Source organism: Cherax quadricarinatus, chromosome 57 (genome assembly GCF_038502225.1).
Source record: "Cherax quadricarinatus isolate ZL_2023a chromosome 57, ASM3850222v1, whole genome shotgun sequence".
Classification (NCBI taxonomy): domain Eukaryota; kingdom Metazoa; phylum Arthropoda; class Malacostraca; order Decapoda; family Parastacidae; genus Cherax; species Cherax quadricarinatus.
Window position 1 is genome coordinate 15,646,412 of NC_091348.1, and position 24,116 is coordinate 15,670,527.

The following is a 24,116-nucleotide window of genomic DNA, read 5'->3' on the forward strand; positions in this document are numbered from 1 at the left end:
CTGTTGTTTTTGGCTTGGAGAAAACAAAGTAATCCGAACGTATCCGTCTAGGGCAACCAAAGATCACGTAACATATATTTTCCATACAACATACCAAATAAACAACACTGGTAGGCAACACTCACTTCGGAAAATGTAAAAGTATTCAAAACAAATAAAATCAGCTTCTCATCTCTAATAAATATTGTGTTTATATAAATATTATACCTAAATACTCCTGTATATAACCCTGAATGAACAAGAAGAAGCGAGAAGCCCCAGCTAGGCTGCCAGGCTATTTAACGGAGGTTTTTTACATGAGTGGGTCGGGCACATTGGTTTTTGGAGCAAGATCAGCGTTTAGTGGTAATGATAATGTGGTTAAATGGTTTTAATGAATATTTGTTGGCCTTCCAGATGGCTCGGAAGTGAATGATAGAGGAAAGTTTTAGTAGATGCAGCAAAAATGTAGTGTAGGATGAAGAGTGCTTTGCTGTAGGTGGAGCAGCAACTGGAGGTTATAGCTGCAATAAATACGGTTCAGAAGACACAAATAACCCACTTATAGGTTTCATTCTCCAGTGTGCGAGTTATTTTTGTATTGTTCCAGTCTTATTTATTATAGATACAGCCGTAAAAATTGCAGCAGCAGACGCAGGTGTAGGAAGTGCCCCAGGAAACAATTTGTAGGAAATAAAGAATATAGAGTAGAGAAATTGTGCATTATGCCTACTGGTCCATTTTTATCAGGTCTTGCTTACACACTCATTCCACTGATGTATTTGTCTATCCTTCCTTTAAAATAAGTGCTTTGATATTGCAAATGGTCTTGGTGATACAGTGGATTTCGTTGTTAGGTTAGTCTGGACCAACATCCATAAGGACCCCAGTGGAAATGAATCACTTTTTGGCTTTTTTGGGTTATCCTACGTAATTTATACTATGTATGATAGTTGTACTTATGTGTACCTATGCCTAAATAAACTTATTAAGCCCAGACTAACATTTTTACCCCAATGAAAATAAGTCACTTTGACTATTTTTATTGTTATCGTAAGTAATTTACACTTATGTTTGTTACTAGGATGGGGTACATCTCTCTGGGGCAGGGGTGGTAGCACTTGCAGACTCGATTGAGAAGGCCATTGGTGAAATGCCTATGATTTTAAACTGATGGAAGATAGAGGTATGGGTGTGTGTGGGAAACAAGCAGGTTGCAACACTAGGGTTGGAAACAGTAAATGTATAAAAGGCATTCAGCATGAAGTTATAAATAAAGACAATAGAACAGGTCAGCAAACAAAGGGGGACAGCAGAGGGCAGCAAGGGACTAGCTCCCTTAAGGTTTACTATACTAATAGCAGGAGTGTTAGAAATAAGATAGATGAGCTAAGATTAATTGCAAGTGCAGGAAACATAGATATTATTGCTATAACAGAGACCTGGCTCAATCTGAAAGATGGAGAGATGCCCTCTGAATGTCACATACAAGGCTATAAATTATTCCACACTGACAGGGTCAACAGGAAAGGTGGTGGAGTAGCGATGTATGTCAGAGACAATTTAAATTGTTGTGTTAGACAAGATATTAAATTAGAAGCGTCAGCCACTGAATCTGTTTGGTTACAGCTTCTCGAGGGCCGAGAAAAATTAATTTTGGGTGTGATTTACAGGGCCCCAAATCTTGATAGGGAGTGCAGTAAACTTCTATGGGACGAAATTCGTAAGGCATCTACATACGAAAATGTTGTGCTAATGGGAGATTTCAACTATAGACAGATTGACTGGAGCAATTTGACAGGAAATTTAGAGTCGGGTGACTTTCTTGATACGATCCAGGATTGTTTTTTAAAACAGTTTGTGACAGAGCCAACTAGGGGAAATAACCTCCTTGACTTGGTTCTTGCCAGTAGGGAAACACTAATTAATAATCTTGAGGTTAATGATGAGCTTGGGGAGAGTGATCACAAATCACTCAGTTTTAATATATCATGGAATTCCCCTAATAATGACAATCAAGTCTCCGTCCCTGACTTTCGCTTGGCTGATTTCATAGGACTGAAAAATTACTTAGGTGGGCTGAACTGGAATGACCTGACTAAGGGTCAGGTAGGTGGTGATGGTTGCCGATATGATGCTTTCCAGGGCATAGTTCTAGCTGCTCAGTCAAATTATGTTCCAAATAGGGAAATCAGATCAAACAAAAATGATCCTAAATGGATGAACAATAGATTAAAATATCTGATTGGTCAAAAGAGAGGCATATATAGGCAAATCAAAAGAGGAGAGGGGCAATTAAGAAATCGATATATTCAGTTAAAGAGAGAAATAAAAAAGGGAATTAGAAAAGCAAAAAGAGATTATGAGGTTAAAGTTGCAAGAGAATCGAAGACTAACCCAAAAGGATTCTTTCAGGTATACAGAAGTAAGATCAGGGACAAGATAGGCCCACTCAAAAGTTCCTCGGGTCAGCTCACTGACAGTGATAAGGAAATGTGTAGAATTTTTAACACATACTTCCTCTCAGTTTTTACACATGAGGATACCAGCGATATTCCAGTAATGATAAATTATGTAGAACAGGACGATAATAAACTGTGCACTATTAGGGTCACAAGTGACATGGTCCTTAGGCAAATAGATAAATTAAAACCTAACAAATCCCCAGGCCCTGATGAACTGTATGCAAGGGTTCTAAAGGAATGTAAAGAGGAGCTTAGCACACCTTTGGCTAATCTTTTCAACATATCACTACAAACTGGCATGGTGCCAGATAAGTGGAAAATGGCAAATGTAATACCTATTTTCAAAACAGGTGACAGGTCCTTAGCTTCGAACTATAGACCAATAAGCCTAACCTCCATAGTGGGAAAATTTATGGAATCAATAATTGCCGAGGCAGTTCGTAGCCACCTTGAAAAGCATAAATTAATCAACGAATCTCAGCATGGTTTTACAAAGGGGCGTTCCTGCCTTACGAATTTATTAACTTTTTTTACTAAGGTATTTGAGGAGGTAGATCATGGTAATGAATATGATATTGTGTATATGGACTTCAGTAAGGCTTTTGACAGGGTCCCACATCAGAGACTATTGAGGAAAATTAAAGCACATGGAATAGGAGGAGAAATTTTTTCCTGGATAGAGGCATGGTTGACAAATAGGCAGCAGAGAGTTTGCATAAATGGGGAGAAATCAGAGTGGGGAAGCGTCACGAGCGGTGTTCCAGAGGGGTCAGTGTTGGGCCCCCTGCTGTTCACAATCTACATAAACGATATAGATGAGGGCATAAAGAGCGACATCGGCAAGTTTGCCGATGACACCAAAATAGGCCGTCGAATTCATTCTGACGAGGACATTCGAGCACTCCAGGAAGATTTGAATAGACTGATGCAGTGGTCGGAGAAGTGGCAGATGCAGTTTAATATAGACAAATGCAAAGTTCTAAATGTTGGACAGGACAATAACCATGCCACATATAAACTAAATAATGTAGATCTTAATATTACGGATTGCGAAAAAGATTTAGGAGTTCTGGTTAGCAGTAATCTGAAACCAAGACAACAGTGCATAAGTGTTCGCAATAAAGCTAATAGAATCCTTGGCTTCATATCAAGAAGCATAAATAATAGGAGTCCTCAGGTTGTTCTTCAACTCTATACATCCTTGGTTAGGCCTCATTTAGATTATGCTGCACAGTTTTGGTCACCGTATTACAGAATGGATATAAATTCTCTGGAAAATGTACAAAGGAGGATGACAAAGATGATCCCATGTATCAGAAACCTTCCCTATGAGGATAGACTAAGGGCCCTGAAACTGCACTCTCTAGAAAGACGTAGAATTAGGGGGGATATGATTGAGGTGTATAAGTGGAAGACAGGAATAAATAAAGGGGATGTAAATAGTGTGCTGAAAGTATCTAGCCTAGACAGGACTCGCAGCAATGGTTTTAAGTTGGAAAAATTCAGATTCAGGAAGGATATAGGAAAGTACTGGTTTGGTAATAGAGTTGTGGATGAGTGGAACAAACTCCCAAGTACCGTTATAGAGGCCAGAACGTTGTGTAGCTTTAAAAATAGGTTGGATAAATACATGAGTAGATGTGGGTGGGTGTGAGTTAGACCTGATAGCTTGTGCTAACAGGTCGGTTGCCGTGTTCCTCCCTTAAGTCAATGTGACCTGACCTGACTAGGTTGGGTGCATTGGCTTAAGCCGGTAGGAGACTTGGACCTGCCTCGCATGGGCCAGTAGGCCTTCTGCAGTGTTCCTTCGTTCTTATGTTCTTATAATTGTACTTATGCATACCTAAATAAACTTAATTATCAGAAGATATCAGAAACACTTCCTGTTCCAGGGAATGGCTGTAAGAGTAGTAACATTTACTCAGAGTTAAGATTTCATTGTATTTTACATCAAGTTGTGATGCTCTGCTCAAATTATATTAATAAATAAAAAGAATCAAATCAAATCACAATCTACATAAACGACATAGATGAGGGCATAAAGAGCGACATCGGCAAGTTTGCTGATGACACCAAAATAGGCCGTCGAATTCATTCTGACGAGGACATTCGAGCACTCCAGGAAGATTTTAATAGACTGATGCAGTGGTCGGAGAAGTGGCAGATGCAGTTTAATATAGACAAATGCAAAGTTCTAAATGTTGGACAGGACAACCATGCCACATATAAACTAAATAATGTAGGTCTTAATATTACGGATTGCGAAAAAGATTTAGGAGTTCTGGTTAGCAGTAATCTGAAACCAAGACAACAGTGCATAAGTGTTCGCAATAAAGCTAATAGAATCCTTGGCTTCATATCAAGAAGCATAAATAATAGGAGTCCTCAGGTTGTTCTTCAACTCTATACATCCTTGGTTAGGCCTCATTTAGATTATGCTGCACAGTTTTGGTCACCGTATTACAGAATGGATATAAATTCTCTGGAAAATGTACAAAGGAGGATGACAAAGTTGATCCCATGTATCAGAAACCTTCCCTATGAGGATAGACTAAGGGCCCTGAATCTGCACTCTAGAAAGACGTAGAATTAGGGGGGAATATAATTGAGGTGTATAAATGGAAGACAGGGGATGTAAATAGTGTGCTGAAAATATCTAGCCTAAACAGGACTCGCAGCAATGGTTTTAAGTTGGAAAAATTCAGATTCAGGAAGGATATAGGAAAGTACTGGTTTGGTAATAGAGTTGTGGATGAGTGGAACAAGCTCCCGAGTACAGTTATAGAGGCCAGAACGTTGTGTAGCTTTAAAAATAGGTTGGATAAATACATGAGTGGATGTGGGTGGGTGTGAGTTGGACCTGATAGCTTGTGCTACCAGGTCGGTTGCCGTGTTCCTCCCTTAAGTCAATGTGACCTGACCTGACTAGGTTGGGTGCATTGGCTTAAGCCGGTAGGAGACTTGGACCTGCCTCGCATGGGCCAGTAGGCCTTCTGCAGTGTTCCTTCGTTCTTATGTTCTTATGTTCTTATCTTAACTCAGTTCTGCTTATTGTTGTTGTTGTGATATACTGTACTGATTGATGGATTTACAATGAACTGGAAAATTGTGGGAAGAAATAAGTACACATGTATTAGTTGAATAGAAGTAAACTTTTTCTGTGAGTGACAGTTATTTTAACAATACACTTAATATCAAGAGTAAAGTTTTGCTTTTTAAAAAGATGACAGAGTTGATCCCATGTATTAGAGAAATCTTTCCTATGAGGATAGACCGAGGGCCCTGAATCTGCACTTGCTAGAAAGGTGTAGAAATAGGGGGGATACGATTAAGGTATATACATAAATGAAAAACAGGAATAAATAAAGGGGATGTAAATAACATGCTAAAAATATCTACTTGTGACAGAACCCACAGCAATGGGTTCAAATTGGAAGCATTTAAATTAGGAAAAGATATAGAGAAGCACAAATAACCCACACATGGGAGAGAAAGGCTTATGATGACGTTTTGGCCCATCTTGGACCGAATGGTACAAGATGGATCGAAACATCATCATAGGCTTTTCTCTCTTGTGTGCAGGTTATTTGTGTATTGTTCCTGTCACGATATTATGCTTTTTTGTTCTTCATATAGGAGAGCACTGGTTTGGTAATATAGTTGTGGATGAGTAACAAGTAATGTCATTGAAGTTAAAACATTGTGTAGCTTTAAAAATAGGTTAGACAAATACATGAGTGGGTATGGGTGAGTGAGAGTTGGATCTGACTAGCTTGGACCAGTAGGTGACTTGGACTTGCTTAGCATGGGCCAATAGACCTGCTGCAGTGCTCCTTTCTTATGTTCTTAAAAGTGGACAGAATTTGTCTAACTAGCTTTGGAATTAGTTACATAAATTAATTAGTAAATGAGATTGTAATGTATGAATAACTATCATAAAGAATAACTATCGTTCTCTTTAACCCTTAAATGGTCCAAACGTATATATATGTTTTTTCAACATCTGAAAGTATGTAAAAAAATTGTAGATCTTTTTTGTTTTACATTTGAAAACGTGTAAAAAAAACTTTTATCTACATTTTTTTTTGTTATTGAAAATATGTAAAAAAATGTAGATCTACTTTTGTAGCAATACGAATTTGAACGTTGATCTCTTTGGACCGTTTAAGGGTTAATATTTGAAGATGCAACTATTTGCCCAGTTGGGTTTAGTAAAGACATTTGTAACCCTTGTAATTTCTTTTGTGCTAATGCTCACAGGATGACCTGTGGGTGCACACTAAGCTAGATATCCATACACCAGTAGTTATTAATTCAGCCTAACTAACCTATTCTAAACAAACACTATCCCTCACCCCTTTCTTCTTCAGTTCCTTGTTTTCCCCCAACCATCCCTTTCTCTCCCCTTATCTCATTCCCTCCTCATGTCACCCTGCCCTCCCTTAATCTGCTTTCATTCTTTATACCTTTTCAGGGACAGAACACCAATAGCCTGACTGTTCAGAAATCCGGTTGTGATTAGTGAACCAAGTATCCACTCTTCGCATTGAATGATCTGCACTGGTTTAGCACTTCATGAAATTTAATATAATAATAATACTAATAATATTATTATTATTATTTTTTTCAACAAATCAGCTGTCTCCCACCGAGGCAGGGTGACTCAAAAAGAAAGAAAATCCCCAAAAAGAAAATACTTTCATCATCATTCAACACTTTCACCACATTCATACATAATCACTGTTTTTGCAGAGGTGCCCAGATACAGCAGTTTAGAAGCATATATAAAGATATATAACATATCCCTCCAAACTTCCAATATCCCAAACCCCGCCTTTAAAGTGCAGGCATTGTACTTCCCATTTCCAGTACTCGAGTCCGGCTATATAAAAATAACCGTATTCCCTGAATCCCTTCACTAAATATTACCCTGCTTACTCTCCAACAGCTCGTCAGGTCCCAAATACCATTTGTCTCCATTCACTCCTATCTAACACGCTCACGCACACTTGCTGGAAATCCAAGTCCCTCGCCCACAAAACCAACTTTACCCCTCTCCCTCCACCCTTTTCGAGGACAACCCCTACCCCGCCTTCCTTTCCCTACAGATTTATACGCTCTCCATGTCATTCTACTTTGATCCATTCTCTCTAAATTACCAAACCACCTCAACAACCCCTCTTCAGCCCTCTGACTAATAATTTTATTAACTCCACACCTTCTAATTTCCACACTCCTAATTTTCTGCATAATATTTACACCACACATTGCCCTTAGACAGGACATCTCCACTGCCTCCAACCGCCTCCTCGCTGCAGCATTTACAACCCAAGCTTCACACCCATATAAGAGTTGGTAGCACTGTACTTTCATACATTCCCTTCTTTGCCTCCATAGATAAAGTTTTTTGTCTTCACATATACCTCAATGCACCGCTCATCTTTTTTCCTTCATCAGTTCTATGGTTAACCTCATCCTTTATGAACCCACCCACTGATACGTCAACTCCCAAATATCTGAAAACATTCACTTCTTCCATACTCCTCCTCTCCAATGTGATATCCAATTTTTCTTTATCTAAATCATTTGATACCCTCATCAGTTTACTCTTATCTATGTTCACTTTCAACTTTCTACCTTTACACACGCTCCCAAACACGTCCACTAACCTTTGCAACTTTTCTTTAGAATCTCCCATAAGCACAGTATCATCAGCAAACAGTAACTGTGTCAACTCACATTTTGTATTTGATTCCCCATAATTTAATCCCACCCCTCTCCCCAACACCCTAGCATTTACTTTTTTTACAACCCCATCTATAAATATATTAAACAACCATGGTGACATTATGCATCCCTGTCTAAGACCTACTTTTACCAGGATGTAATCTCCCTCTCTTCTACACACCCTAACCTGAGCCTCACATCTGCCACACTGCTCCCCTATCCACTTTATCATATGCCTTTTCTAAATCCATAAATGCAATGAAAACTTCCCTACCTTTATCTAAATATTGTTCACATATATGCTTCAATGTAAACACTTGATCTACACATCTCCTACCCACTCTAAAGCCTCCTTGCTCATCTGCAAGCCTACTCTCTGTCTTACCTCTAATTCTTTCAATAATAACCCTACCGTACACTTTCCCTGGTATACTCAGGAAACTTATTCCTCTATAATTTTTACAATCTCTTTTGTCCCCCTTCCTTTTATATAAAGGAACTATACAAGCTCTCTGCCAATCCCTAGGTACCTTCCCCTCTTTCATACAATTATTAAACAAAAATACCAACCACCCCAACACTATATCCCCCCTGCTTTTAACATTTCTGCCATGATCCCGTCAGTTCCAGCTGCTCTATTCCCCTTTCATTCTACGTAATGCCTCACACACCTCCCCCACACTCACATCCTGCTCTTCTTCACTCCTAAAAGATATTATACCTCCCTGACCAGTGCATGAAATTACCACCTCCCTTTCTTCATCTACATTTAAAAGTTCCTCAAAATATTCCTGCCATCTACCCAATACCTCCAGCCCCCCATCTACTAACTCCCCTACTCTGTTTTTAACTGACAAATGAATTCGTTCCCTAGGCTTTCTTAACTTGTTTATCTCACTCCAAAATTTTTTCTTATTTTCATCAAAATTTCTTGACAGTGTCTCTCCCACTCTATCATCTGCTCTCCTTTTGCACTCTCTCACCACTCTCTTCACCTTTCTTTTACTCTCCATATACTTTACTCTTCTTATAACACTTCTGCTTTGTAAAAACCTCTCATAAGCTAACTTTTTCTCTTTTATCACACCCTTTACTTCATCATTCCACCAATCACTCCTCTTTCCTCCTGCACTCACCCTCCTATATCCACAAACTTCTGCCCCACATTCTAATACTGCATTTTTAAAACTATTCCAACCCTCTTCAACCCCCCTCCCCACTACTCATACTTGCACTAGCCCATCTTTCTGCCAATAGTTGCTTATATCTCACCCTAACTTCCTCCTCTCTTAGGTTATACACTTTCACCTCTCCTACTTGTTGTTGCCATTTTTCTTTTGTCCCATCTATGTCTTACTCTAACTGTAGCTACAACTAAATAATGATCTGATATATCAGTTGCCCCTCTATACACATGTACATCCTGAAGCCTACCCATCAACCTTTTATCCACCAATACATAATCTAACAAACTACTTTCATTACGTGCTATATCATACCTTGTATACTTATTTATCCTCTTTTTCATAAAATATGTATTACTTATTACCAAACCTCTTTCTACACATAGCTCAATTAAAGGCTCCCCATTTTCATTTACCCCTGGCACCCCAGATTTACCTACTACTCCCTCCACAACATTTTTACCCACTTTAGCATTGAAATCCCCAACCACAAGTACTCTCACACGTGGTTCAAAACTCCCCATGCTCTCACTCAACATTTCCCAAAATCTCTCTCTCTCCTCTACACTTCTCTCTCCTCCAGGTGCATAAATGCTTACAATAACCCACTTTTCACATCCAACCCTTATTTTACTCCACATAATCCTTGAATTAGTACATTTATATTCCCTCTTCTCCAGCCATAACTTATCCTTCAACATTATTGCTACTTCATCTTTAGCTCTAACTCTATATGAAACCTCTGACCCAATCCCATTTATTTCTCTCCACTGAAACTCTCCCACCCCCTTCAGCTTTGTTTCACTTAAAGCCAGGACATCCAGCTTCTTATTCATAACATCCACAATCATCTCTTTTCTTATCATTGGCACAACATCCATTCACATTCAAACATCCAACTTTGATGGTTTTCTGCTTTTTCTTTTTAGTAGGCTATACAGGAAAAGCAGTTACTAGCCCATTGTTCCCAGCATTTTAGTTGACTTTTACAACACGCATGGCTTACGGAGGAAAGATTCTTATTCCACTTCCCCATGGATATCAAAGGAAAAACAATAAGAACAAGAACTATTAAGATAAAATAAAAGAAAACTCAGATGAGTGTGTATACATAAACATGTACACGTATGTGTAGTGTGACCTAAGTGTAACTATAAATATTATTATTATTATTATTATTATTATTATTATTATTATTATTATTATTATTATTATTATTATTATTATTATTGTTGTTGTTGTTGTTGTTATTATTATTCCTTCATTTTTTCCCTTGATTGCCTGCTTCTCCTGTCTTTTCTCACTATCCTTCATTTTTTTCTAGTGACATTGTGAGAGGTCACCTTATCCCATTTTATATTATAGGAGGTACAAGTAATCAAAATAGTATATACAGTATTCATCCTAAAATATATCTACTATTTATGCTAGTTATTTTCATTTTTAATTATATGTAGAAAATGCTGTAGGGAGTTTTGGTAAAAATATTATATAATACTATGTCATACTTTTGTATTTCCTTCAGATGTGTTCAGTGGTGAATAATCAGGGTGAATAATGGCAGAGGAAAAGGTAAAATTTGATGAGATATCGCAGCTTTCAGATGAGAAGTTAAAGGAAGCGCTAGAAAACCTAGGTGAAACTGTAGGACCCATAACGCCAACTACCAGGTATCCAGCAAAATATTTTGAGAATTCTATTTGCAATTACTTTTCTTTATTGATAATTGATTTTTTTTAAGCCTGTGTTGTTTTGCATTGTGTGTTAGATTTATCTCTTGACACTGATGATGTCTCTCACACTGGCTTCTGAATTATTCTATACCTTTAATTCTTCACCTGCCTGGATCATGGACTAAGCTGATGGGCATAAAGGCAATAATCGCCCTTGCTTTGAATTGTCAAGCATTCTTTCATCCATAAGAGAATTAAGGATTGACATAAACTTTTATCCTGTATACATTGAAATGTACACTTCTTAGTGTGCACACCACATTTACAATAGCCAACAATATGATTGAACAATGTAAGTGTTGCTGGGAAACACTTACATTTGGCAAGTATTATGTATAAGGGTGCATTAAATGCCCTGGATTGTCCCTAGGCTTAAGTGTTCTATTTTCTCTTGTTATTGAACCTATGAATTATTTTTAAATTCTGAATTGATTTAAGGGTCCACCTAAAGTCATTAAGTTAACCAAAATGATATGTGATCATGTGCGGGTAGGAAACCTGTGCAGATAAAAGCTTCTATGAAAAAATTGTGACATTTTTAAAAATTTATTCAGCATAAACTAATTTACAGCAAAATATGAAATGTAAATAACTACCTTTTCATTTTGATACTATTCATATGAATTTGGAATAAACACCATGTATTTCTGCTGAAGACTATTAAAATGCACATCAGATAGCAGTCATGATCAAAGATTTTCATGATGACCGTAATCCGGCTGCTGCCCCACACAATATTTTCTCACTTCTGTATCCTCCAGCAAATCAGTCAGATAGCATGCATCATGGTGTTAAAATCTTACTACTGTATTCTAACAAGAGCTTTTATGAACTTTTCAGTTTTCTACATCCTTCCCTCATCATTACACATTAATCATTGCACCCCAGAGGATTACATTACTGAAAGACAGCAAATAAAGAAGAGGTGGAATTTTTAATGATTTTTTTTTGTGTGTGTGTACTGTGAGGTTTACTGAGATAGGAGAAATGGGATTTCTTCTTCACTCACCCTGATGAGATTAAATGATATATAATTTTGTCTTAATGTTTTAAAGAACAGCTTCATAGATTAAACAAAAGGGTATTTATTTTATGGCCTATTACAATATTATATATATACTATATTCCAACAGAGGAATAATTGAGCGTATGCTGAAGAGAAAGCGTGAGGAAAACTCTGGTGAGAAGCCAGAAAACGATATTGATGATATTATTTTGAAAGGCAAGAGTCACAGAGTTTTTCCAGAGGATAGCACTGGCTCACTGACATGTACTGCTCAACGCATAGCTGAAGCAGATGTGTATTATGGTGTCTACCTACCAAACACTGTAGATGTTGATACCGTTGATTCAGGTAGGTGTGCTTCAGTGCATTACACTGGTCAGTAAGTTCAGGATGAATTTAATAATTTTCTGCATAACCTAATTTCAGTTGCACTAGTATTTATACAGTAATGCAGTTTTTCATTTGTTTGTGCTCATGAGAACAGTATTTAGTAAATATTTCCTTGTTAAGAAATTGCTTTGCATTTTTTTTTAAATAGAATGAATTACTAATAGTAGAATTTCTAAATAGAATGAATTACTAATAGTAGAATTTCTTAAGGAAAGTTCTTGCCTCTGCTCATTTCTTTACAGTATTTTAATTTGCTAAATTATAGTACAGAATTATTTTTATGATAAGTTAACAGAAAAAATAATCACATATCATTGACATGTACTAAAGTACAATCTTTACTAATATTTTTGTGTGTAGTTTTTTATGCATATATAATTTTTGTGGTATACAACATAATTTCATGCAAATCCTTCACCAAACATCACTACTTTTTGTGTCTTAGATCATTCACCATCAGATTTTGTGTATGTTCTGCATTATCCTCATTGCAGTACAAACAAACAAATGTGCACATATAGCTCATGTTGGGATAAAATATCATCATAATGGAAAAATAGACACGAGCATATAATGTGATCCTTTGTTGACTATGTTTTGCCCACACAGTAGGCTTTAAACCAGTAATATCTCAAAGGAAGTATACTGTAGTGCTGTATATTTGTTGGTATTATTCACTTCTCCTTTTAATTATTGACATTATTTCAATCATTTCAGATTTTCAGAAAGTATACATAGACCAAACAGCATGTTTGGCTGTGATGAAAAAGTACCGTGGTTCACGGTTCAAATCATTCAGGACATACGATGCAGCCATGCATTTTGCAGAAAATGGCCCAGATGTAATTGTCCCTCATGGTGCTACTTCAGGGGAAGATGGGGGAATATACACAGGTGTAAGTGCAGAGAAGCCCAGTCCTTTCCGTGGACCAAAATCGCAAGACCTAGTAAAGTTCCGAAAAGCAATAGAAAAGGGTGATATGGTATACTTTAGTCAGGTTGGTTTTTAAGTTATACTTTTGTTAATTGATTGGATAATATGACTATATATAGCAAGAGAGAGAGTAAAATGCACAAGTCATTGACTATTTGTTTCATGTGTTAAATTATTTTGTTGCCCACCTCTCACCATTTCTACCTGCTCACTCTTACTTATCTGGCCTTCCCTTTTGCTTTCCAACTTGTTGACTTTCTTGCCCTACTCACTAGCTCTCCTGTCTGCTGACTTGCTGACTTTCTTGACTGTTTAATTCTACAGTTTTCCCATCACAATATTACAGTATTAGGAACCGTTTAGCAGTGTGCCAGTATATATGTTTCTTTATTTACCATCTTGCACTTTTAAAAAGGGAATGTATAAATATTATTTTCTTGCAGTGCATTGATGAGAACCCAAGGTACTTGGTTAGTAGTGGGGACACTCCGGCAATTCTTCAAGAAGGCTTTCGCTATAATGCTCTCCATGTTGCCTGCCGCACTAACAAGCCAAAGTTTGTTGAAAAGGTGTGTTCACAGAAAACATATTTACCTGTATTCATTTATTTATTTTTATGAGTCTAATAGGAACTGTATACTGTACGGCATTTTAAAATTTAACAGTTTTCCTTTCTTTTTTCATAGGTGCTGGCTACAGTTGCACAAGCTGAATTTTTCCAAAAATTATATCCCGATGATGCTCTGGAAAGTTCTGAAAGGCGCAGCACCTACCTGTTGGATCTGTATCTCAACACTCCTGATAAAGGGCTTAATGAAACACCTTTACACTTTGCTAGCAAGCATGGCTGTGTGGAGTGTGTCAGGATATTGACCACTTACTCAGCATGTGACAAGTCTAGGAATAATAAATATAGTCAAAAACCAAGTGATGTAAGTTATATTTCAATTTTGGAAATGTTGGTCTTTTAATTATTTTGCATAAAAATAAGAAGTAAAAAGTATTTGGCAAATTAGATGTACTGTTGGTCTGCTTGTCCAAACAGTTATATTTTTTTTTTTGTGTAAACACAAATGGTTACCCCGACAAACTTAACCCCTTCACTCTCTCCCATGTAGATCTACATTATTGATACCAGTGTCACTGTGTAGAGCTCTTTAGGGCAACCTAGAGGGCCTCGAGAGGTTCTACATGAAGAAGTTGTCATATATATTATAGTCTACTTTTTATATGTACTGTATAAAAGGTATAAATGTTGTTTATACCTTTTATAGAGTACCTTACTGCATTATCATGTTAGCAAAATTGTGAGCTTGGACCAATATTGTTCTTCAGAACCACCACATTTGCCAATTTTGTTAGAAATCAGCATAGCCTTGATCCCATAATTTGCTGGTCCCTAGTATTTACTGTATGTACCTGTGTTTGACATATGCTGTTGCTGCAATATAAATACAGTAGGACCCCCATATCTGCAGATCTGGTATCTGCAGGTTCAGTTATCTGCAGTTCAAAAATAACCTTCAATTTTGCTTAATAATTGTCTCAAAGTTCAAAAGTAGTGATGGTGAAAGTTCTTTAATGCCCAAGAGAAGCCATGAAGTGCTCCCACTTACTGTACATAATTTATCAATTAAACTTTATAATAGGTATGTCTTCTTCTTTCAACAAACCGGCTGCATCCCACCAAAGCAGGGTGGCCTAAAAGGAAAAACGAAAGTTTCTTGTTTTAAATTTAGTAATAAATACAGGAGAAGCTTGGGTTGTCAATGCTGTGGCGAGGAGGCAGCTGGAGGCAGTGGAGATGTCATGCCTAAAGGCATTGTGTGGTGTAAATATTATGCAGAGAATACGGAGTGTGGAAATTAGGAGGAGGTGTGGAGTTACTAAAAGTATTAGTTAGAGGGCTGAAGAGGGGTTGTTGAGGTGGTTTGGTCATTTAGAAAGAATAGAACAAAGTAGAATGACTTTGAGAGCATATAAATCTGTAGGGGAAGGAAGGCGGGTTAGGGGGTTGTCCTCGAAAAGGTTGGAGGGAGGGGGTAAAGGAGGTTTTGTGGGTAAGGGGCTTGGACTTCCACCAAGCATGCGTGGGCATGTTAGGAGTGACTGGAGACAAATGGTTTTTGCGACTTGATGAGATGTTGGAGTGTGAGCAGGGTAATATTTTTGAAGGGATTCAGGGAAACCAGTTAGTCGGACTTGAGTCCTGGAAATGGGAAGTACAATGCCTGCACTTTATAGGAGCGGTTTGGGATACTGGCAGTTTGGAGGGACTTCTAAACTGTCGTATCTGAGCGCCTCTGCGAAGACAGTGATTATGTATGAGTTATGGTGAAAGTGTTGAATGATGATGAAAGTATTTTTCTTTCTTTTTGGGTTTTTTTCTTTTTTGGGTCACCCTGCTTCAGTGGGAAATGGCCAGTGTGTTAAAAAAAAAAAAGCACAGAAGAAGGGGTTACTAGCCCCTTGCTCCCAGCACTTTAGTCGCCTCTTATGACACGCATCACTCATGGAGGAAAAATTCTGTTCCACTTCCTCATGGAGATAAGAGGAAATGAACAAGAACAAGAACTAGTAAGGAAATAGAAGAAAACCCAGAGGGACATGTGTAGTGTGACCTAAGTGTTAGTAGAAGTAGCAAGACGTACCTGAAATCTTGCGTGTTTATGTTACAGAAAAAAGACACCAATCCTACCATCATGTAAAACAATTACAGGCTTCCATTTCACACTCACTTGGCAGGATGGTAGTACCTCCCTGGGTGGTTGCTGTCTACCAACCTACTATCTAAGAATAGGTATGTAGGTAAACAAAAAAGACTTGTATATAGGGTTTGCTACTATCCACGGTTTCAGTATCTGCGGTAGGTCTTTGAAACATATCCCCCATGGATACGGGAGTCCTACTGTAGTCATACATTCTCGGAGGTATCCTTTTCTTCCTCTGATCAAACCTGATTCCCTTCTATTCCCTAGGTAATTAGGTTTATTATATTGTACTGGTGAAATGAGTACTGGAATATGTTGCTGGGATGTTATTCCTATGTGGCTCACTGACCTACTGACAGATACATTAGCAGTTTTTCATACATCAGAATTTAGTACTGTACAGATTTGTATATATTGATTTTATATTTTTCAGGTCATATGTTCAAGAATGAAAGATAACAAATCTAAAGTTTCTGAAGAAATCGGTATCCTGCTTGGGGAGCAGTATTATGTGCCACTCCTTCGTGATGATGATCACTGTCTTTTACCGCAAGTGGGAAATCCATGGTCACTTAAGCTAGAGAGTCCAACCAGCCCTATTACTCAAGATCAACTGCTTACTCCTTTCCATACTTCTGGAACCCCAGCTAGCCTTATAAGTCCATCATTAAAGGTATTCTTTATCATGTACCTTAGGTTCTATTTCATAGTTCTGCAGGCTTCAAAGGCCTACTGCTGGCAGTAATGAAGAAAAGACATGATCAGAACAAGCTCTTATAGTGACATCATTTTGCTCTGTGTAGAACTTTATCAGTATGTACAGTATATTTTTGGCCATAAGCTCCATTTTTTGTAATTATAGATGCCCAGAGTTATATCCCATGTCCTAAGAGTACATACTACCCCAAAAAATATGTAAAAATAATAAAAATAACAAAAAAGTATATAAGAGCAAAAGAATGAAGGAGCACTGCTGTAGGCTTGTTGGTCCATGCTAAGCAGGTCCACCCCAGTACAATCTTTCTTATTCATATATTTGTCAGTATGTTAAAATCCCCATTCTCACATTTTAACTGATCATTCTTAGGATATGAAAACTGTGTGTTGACTGCTGATGCAGGAAATAAATGATTTAATTCCATCTATGGAGGGCTATGAAATGATAAACAATATATAGAGTCGTTATAAAGTTGGTAGAATTACCGACAATATGTAAAGTTAAAGGACACAAGTGCGAAACGTTGCCACAATAAAAATGTCACATTAGTTGCACTTGTGTCCTTTTACTTTAATGTATAGGGACGACAGCCTGGAATTTGATCATTGTATGAGCAGGAGTTGATTGTCATGTGGGGAAAGGGTCCTAGATTTTTAATTTTTGTTCTTTTGAATTATGTTAGGTGAATGTTCACTAAAGGGGGTCTACTGTAATTAGAATTTGTCATTAACCCTTTCAGGGTTTCGGCCGTACTAGTATGGCTTACGCCCCAGGGTTTTTTAACGTACTAGTACACCTAAATTCTAGCACCCTCAAATCTAGTGAGAGAAAGCTGGTAGGCCTACATATGAAAGAATGGGTCTATGTGGTCAGTGTGCGCAGTATAAAAAAAATCCTGCAGCACAGTGTGTAATGAGAAAAAAAAAAATTTGACCGTGTTTTTGGATTAAATCAGCGACTTTGCACTGTATTTTCGTATGGTATTTATTGTTGTATTCTAGTTTTCCTGGTCTCATTTTATTGAATGGAAGACATATTACAGAAATTGAGATGATTTTGACTGGTTTTACAATGAAAAGTACCTTGAAATTGAGCTCAAAGTAGCAGAAATGTTAAATTTTTACCAAAGTTCAAAAGTAAACAAATCATGCCAAGCATCCAATACACATCAACTGGTGAGTCTAATATACTTTCACAAGTGTGCTGATATTATACCATTTCTACACTAATGCAGTAGTCTGCATAACAGTAAATCTTCTATTTTTTGTAAGAATAAAAATTCAAAGTGGAAAGCCAAAGAAATATAAGAGGGGCCTGGGGATGTGACTAATGAACAGAGAACTTGTTATTGTAGTGCCAGGAATGTCTTTCTTGTTTATTCTGGACCCTATTCGGAAATTGGCATCTTTTGAAATTTGTGTGAAATTGGTAAAATTGCTAAATTCTGACCACTTTATTGGTTAGTTGAAATCAGTAAATGGGTGGTTTCTTGTACTCATTCGATAGAAAAAATGGAGTTCTAGTGAAATAGTTATGATTTTTTCGACTAGTACACTGGAATTGGCCGAAAATAGGGCTCAAAGTGGGCAAAATCGCCGATGCGTAAACGTCGTTGAGACCACTAACTTCGCGAGAGCATAATTCCATAAGTTTTCCGTCAAATTTCATACTTTTGGTGTCATTATGATCGAGAAAAGATTCTCTATCTTTTCATAAGAAAAAATAATATTTTTTTTTTTTTAAATTTGGGACCCCTGAGAACAAGTCTGTCAGACACTGCAACTTCTTGGGATCTTAATACTTGGGAATCCTACGCTTGCCTAATTCTTGGGCACGACCTACTTCCACATTGAACAAATGTGACACCACCTATGACTGCTGCACCTCTCCTGCCTACGGTTTATAAGCTCCTTCTCCGCACGTATGCCGTATTCTATTCAAGATTGATGGACTGACCACATCGACTCAAGGTTGAGGGACTGATTACCTCATTCTACTCCTGTTCTTCAAGATTCTCCTTTGTATGGACTGATGAAGCCACTGTGTGGCGAAACGTTTCCTTAATAAAGATACCCAAGAGTTGCACATGTGTCTAATTTATCAACGTGTCGGTTCTGTGAACCATTCATCTACAAGATGAGAATTCTGGCAAGGGTACATCACTATGAATCCACTGACATATCTCATTCATAGAACCAGTATCTTCTGCAGTGAATAGTGTAATGAGCTTCAATGTACTAAATATGGACAGTGTTAAATAATGTATACTGTATGTATATACAGTCTTTGAGAATGAGCTCATATTCTGGTACATTGAGAGGGAGGAAGGTTTTTTTATTTTTTTATTAACACATTGACTGTTTCCAACCAAGGTAGGGTGACCCGAAAAAGAAAAATGTTCACCATCATTCACTCCATCACTGTCTTGCCAGAGGTGCACTTACACTACAGTTATAAAACTGCAACATTAACACCCCTCTTTCAGAGTGCAGGCACTGTACTTTCCCATCTCCAGTATTCAAGTCCAGCCTGCCATTTTCCCTGAATCCCTTCATAAACATTACCCTGCTCATGCTCCAACAACACATCAAGTCCTAAGAACCATTTGTCTCCATTCACTCCTATCTAACATGCTCACACATGCTTGCTAAAAGTCCAAGCACCTCGCATACAAAACCTCCTTTACCCCCTCCCTCCAACCTTTCCTGGGCCGACCTCTACCCTGCCTTCCCTCCACTACAGATTTATACACTCTCAAAGTCATTCTATTTTGTTACACCCTCTCTACATGTCCCAACAACCTCTCCTCAACCCTCTGGATAATAGTTTTGGTAATCCCATACCTCCTCCTAATTTCCTACGAATTCTCTTCATTATATGCACACCACACATTGCTCTCAGACATGACATCTCCACTGCCTCCAGCCTTCTCCTTGTTGCAACATTCACCACACATGCTTCACACCCATATAAGAGTGTTGGCATAACTATACTCTCATACATTCCCCTCTTTGCTTCGATGGACAAAGTTCTTTGTCTCCACAGACTCCTCAGTGCACCACTCACTTTTTTCCCCTTGTCAATTCTGTGATTCATCTCATCTTTCATAGATCCAGCTGCTGACATGTCCACTCTTAAATATCTGAACATATTCACCTCCTCCATACTCTCTCCCTCCAACCTGATATCCAATCTTTCGTTACCTAATTTTTTGTTATCCTCATCACCTTACTTCAATTTTCTTCTTTTACATACCCTACCAAACTCATCCACCAGCCTCTGCAACTTCTCTTCAGAATCTCCCAAAAGCACAGTGTCATCAGCAAAGAGCAACTGTGACAACTCTCACTTTGTGTTACATTCTTTATCTTTTAACCCCACACTTCTTGTCAATACCCGAGCATTCACTTCTCTTACAACCCCATCTATAAATATATTGAACAGTCATGGTTACATCACACATCCTTGTCTAAGGCCTACTTTTACTGGGAAATAATCTCCCTCTCTCCTACATACTCTAACCTGGGCCTCACTCTTCTTGTAAAAACTTTTCACTGATTTAATAACCTATCTCCTATTCCATGCATTTGTAACATCTACCACATTGCCCCCTATCCACCCTGTCATATGCCTTTTCCAAATCCATAAATGCCACAAAAACCTCTTTACTCTTATCTAGATACTGATCACCTATATGTTTCACTGTAAACACTTGGTTTACACACCCTTTACCCTTCCTGAAGCTTCCCTGTTCATCTGCTATCCTACTCTCCATCTCACTCTTAATTCTTTCAGTAATAACTCTCCCATACACTTTACCAGGTATACTCAACAGACTTTTTTTTTTTTTTTCAACAAACCGGCCATATCCCACCGAGGCAGGGTGGCCCGAAAAGAAAAACAAACGTTTCTCTTTTTAAATTTAGTAATCCATCCAGGAGAAGGGGTTACTAGCCCCTTGCTCCTGGCATTTTAGTCGCCTCTTACAACACGCATGGCTTACGGAGGAGGAATTCTGTTCCACTTCCCCATGGAGATAAGAGGAAATAAACAAGAACAAGAACTAGAAAGAAAATAGAAGAAAACCCAGAAGGGTGTGTATATATATGCTTTTACATGTATGTGTAGTGTGACCTAAGTGTAAGTAGAAGTAGCAAGACGTACCTGAAATCTTGCATGTTTATGAGACAGAAAAAAGACACCAGCAATCCTACCATCATGTAAAACAATTACAGGTTTCCGTTTTACACTCACTTAGCAGGACGGTAGTACCCCCCTGGGCAGTTGCTGTCTACCAACCTACTACCTAGGACCCAACAGACTTCTTTTCTTTCAACGTATCAGCCGTATCCCACTGAGGTGGGGTAGCCCAAAAGGAAAAACGAAAGTTAACAAACTTATTCTCCTATAATTTTTGCATTATCTTTTGTCCCTTTGCCTTTATACAAAGGAACTATGCATGCTCTCTGCCAATCATTTATTAAATAAAAGCACCAACCACTCCAAAACTATATCCTCGCCTGCTTTTAACATTTGTATCTTTATCTCATCAATCCCAGCTGCTTTACCCCTTTTCATTCTACCCACTGCCTCACAAACTTTCCCTACATTTACAACTCGCTCCTCCTCACCACTCCTACAAGATATTATTCCTTCTTGCTCTATAGACAAAAATCACAGCATCCCTATCTTCATCAACATCTAACAGTTCCTCAGAATATTCCCTCCATCTTCCCGATACCTCTAACTCTCCATTTAATAACTCTCCTCATATATTTTTAACAATCAAATCTATTTGTTCCCTAGGCTTACTTAACTTATTAATCTCACTCCTTTTGTATTGCAACCAGCAGCACTGAAGGTGACTATTTATTTTTTTGTTACTATTATTTTAGGTACGGGGATATGCAGGTCCAATGAGCCCCACACAAGCAGAAGTCTTTCATCGGTTATGGCGAAACATTTCTACATCATCACCTACACATCAGTCGAAGAATCGCATAGCATCTCTTCGGCTAACAGACCAAGAAAAGGGATTGGAAAAACTGGGCAGGTGAGTGTGATGTAAAAAAGTATGTACTGTATTTTAGCCATGTTCAGTACCGTATATATTAAAAAAATCTTGATTTAACAAATCCTAATTAAATAGATTTTAACAGACAAAATCTCTGGCCATACAACATCCAGAAAAATTTAAAGTTTATTAAATCTAGAATTTTCTGTTATTGTTATTGCCACTGGGTATTTTGATTTGGGATTTAACTGACAGTGATCACTAAATTCAGAGTAAATCCCACTCAGAATTGTTTATACAGTAATTTTTTTTTTTTTACCACTGGTGTCCCCCTCCCACTGAGGTAGGTTGAATTGGAAAACAAAGAAACCTGTTAACTATCATTCATTCAGTAGCTGCCTTGCCAGAAGTGTGCAGACGTCACAATTCATAATAACCCTCGGAACTGCTACCTCTTCAGCCCCTCCTATAGAGTGGTGGCTGAAGTCTGGCTAACTGATTTTCCTGAATCACTTCATAAATATTACCATGCACACACTAACAACATGTCAAATCATGAAATCAATTTGTCTCTGCTCAGTCTAATCTAACGTGCTCACACAAACTTGATGGATGCTCAAGCACCAAGCACTCGAAGCCTCCTTTGTTCCTCCCAATTCTTCCTAGCATGATCCCTACCCCTCCTTTCTGCCCCTGATTTGTTTGCCTTCTTATTCATCCTATTCTGCTCCATCATCTCTAAATACCAAAAACACCCTAACAGCCCCTCCTTAGCCCTCTGAATTATACCCTTGGTGAGTCTTACTCTGAATTCTCTGTATAATATTCACACCACACACTGCCCTCAAATATGACATCTGCACTGTCTCCAGCCTCCTCATACAGTACATCAAGCATGAATTGGGGAAAATAGTAATATTCTGTCAAATAAGTTTTCCACTGTGCAGCAGTTAAGTTTCTAGTTATTTACATGACTTCCTGGATTGCTTAACTGGATTTTTAGGTGGTCTGATGAATGTTACCTTCTGTATGTATGGCATTTTATGTGGATGGATTTTAGGGTACATCCCAAGTTTGAATATAAGAATGTGTAGCTAAGATCATGTACCGATTTTTTCTTTATAATTGCAGTACTAATTTTTGTCTTACTGGCTTCACGGTCTCTTTACCATGTGTCCCATTCATTATTTTTTCCAGTTGTATCAAAATTATTGTTTGCTAATACCTCAAGATAGGGAGGAAATGGGTGAGTACGTGGGTACATGGGGCATGTACCTGCTAGTTTTCTATTTTGTTATGTTCAATTTCTGTATCAGTGGAGATGTTTATTAGTTGTCCTTTGTCAGGTTTTTACCAGTCACTTATGATTTTGTTTCCTCACTGACAAACATGACTATAGTGTAATTTTTTTTTTTCAAAGAACTGGCCATACAGGAGAAGGGGTTACTAGCCCCTTGCTCCATAGTGTATTTTATATTGATATAATCAGTGAAGGAAATGGCAGGATATGTACACAACTATGCAATCATGTGCCTACATGTCAATTTCTCAGATGTGTAACTGCTGGTACTTCTTACAACCTATTTCCTTCACTGCTACAAGATATTCTTTATTTATTTTTTTACTTGAATTAGTACTTTTTTTATAGACAAATCCTCTAAGGTACTACAGTTTTTTAGGACTCACTTGCCATGGGTTCAAACCCCATCTGTTGTGTGATTTTTTTTGCAGTTATGTTATGATTTTATGAACATAAGAATGGAGGAACACTGCAGAAGGCCTACTGGCCCATGCGAGGCAGGTCCTTATCAAAACGACTACTACCTAAAGCTTCCCTAGAAATAACTCCCATACCCAATGACACCAATCAAACCCAGCCCCTCCCACTCATATATTTGTCCAGTCTCTTCTTAAAGCTACCCAAGGTCCTAGCCTCTATGAGTCAGGTACTACAGAAATTTAACAGGATAAAGATATGTACTACCATGTATAATATCTTTTACAAATTATTTTTTTCCACATATAGAAAACTGGCTGCTGAAAAAGGGGTTGGCTGGACTGAGTATTGGGATTTCCTGGGTGAATTTACAAACCTGTCCACAGATGAAGGACTTCTCAAGCTGGATGCTTACCTCAAAAATAAGTTCAAGCAGGTGAGGCATTAGTTAATAAACTGGGAAAATTAAGGGGTTTTCTTGATTATATAGTGTATATGGGAATGTAGGTATAGTACTGTATATACATTAAGGTTTTTG

General features: G+C 37.9%; 1 protein-coding gene across 1 annotated transcript in view; it reads left to right on the forward strand.

Moving 5' to 3' along the window:
• The first annotated feature begins 238 nt into the window (after positions 1–238).
• Positions 239–24,116, forward strand: part of Ankle2 (ankyrin repeat and LEM domain-containing protein 2) — a 54,614-nt gene continuing 30,736 nt past the window's right edge. Inside the window, exons 1-9 of the mRNA XM_053783193.2 lie at positions 239–345; positions 10,881–11,025; positions 12,222–12,442; positions 13,202–13,482; positions 13,862–13,987; positions 14,105–14,350; positions 16,563–16,802; positions 21,743–21,900; positions 23,888–24,014. Of these exons, the coding sequence (XP_053639168.1) occupies positions 10,913–11,025; positions 12,222–12,442; positions 13,202–13,482; positions 13,862–13,987; positions 14,105–14,350; positions 16,563–16,802; positions 21,743–21,900; positions 23,888–24,014 (1,512 nt within the window). The 5' untranslated portion in view covers positions 239–345; positions 10,881–10,912. The remainder of the gene's footprint in view (positions 346–10,880; positions 11,026–12,221; positions 12,443–13,201; positions 13,483–13,861; positions 13,988–14,104; positions 14,351–16,562; positions 16,803–21,742; positions 21,901–23,887; positions 24,015–24,116) is intronic.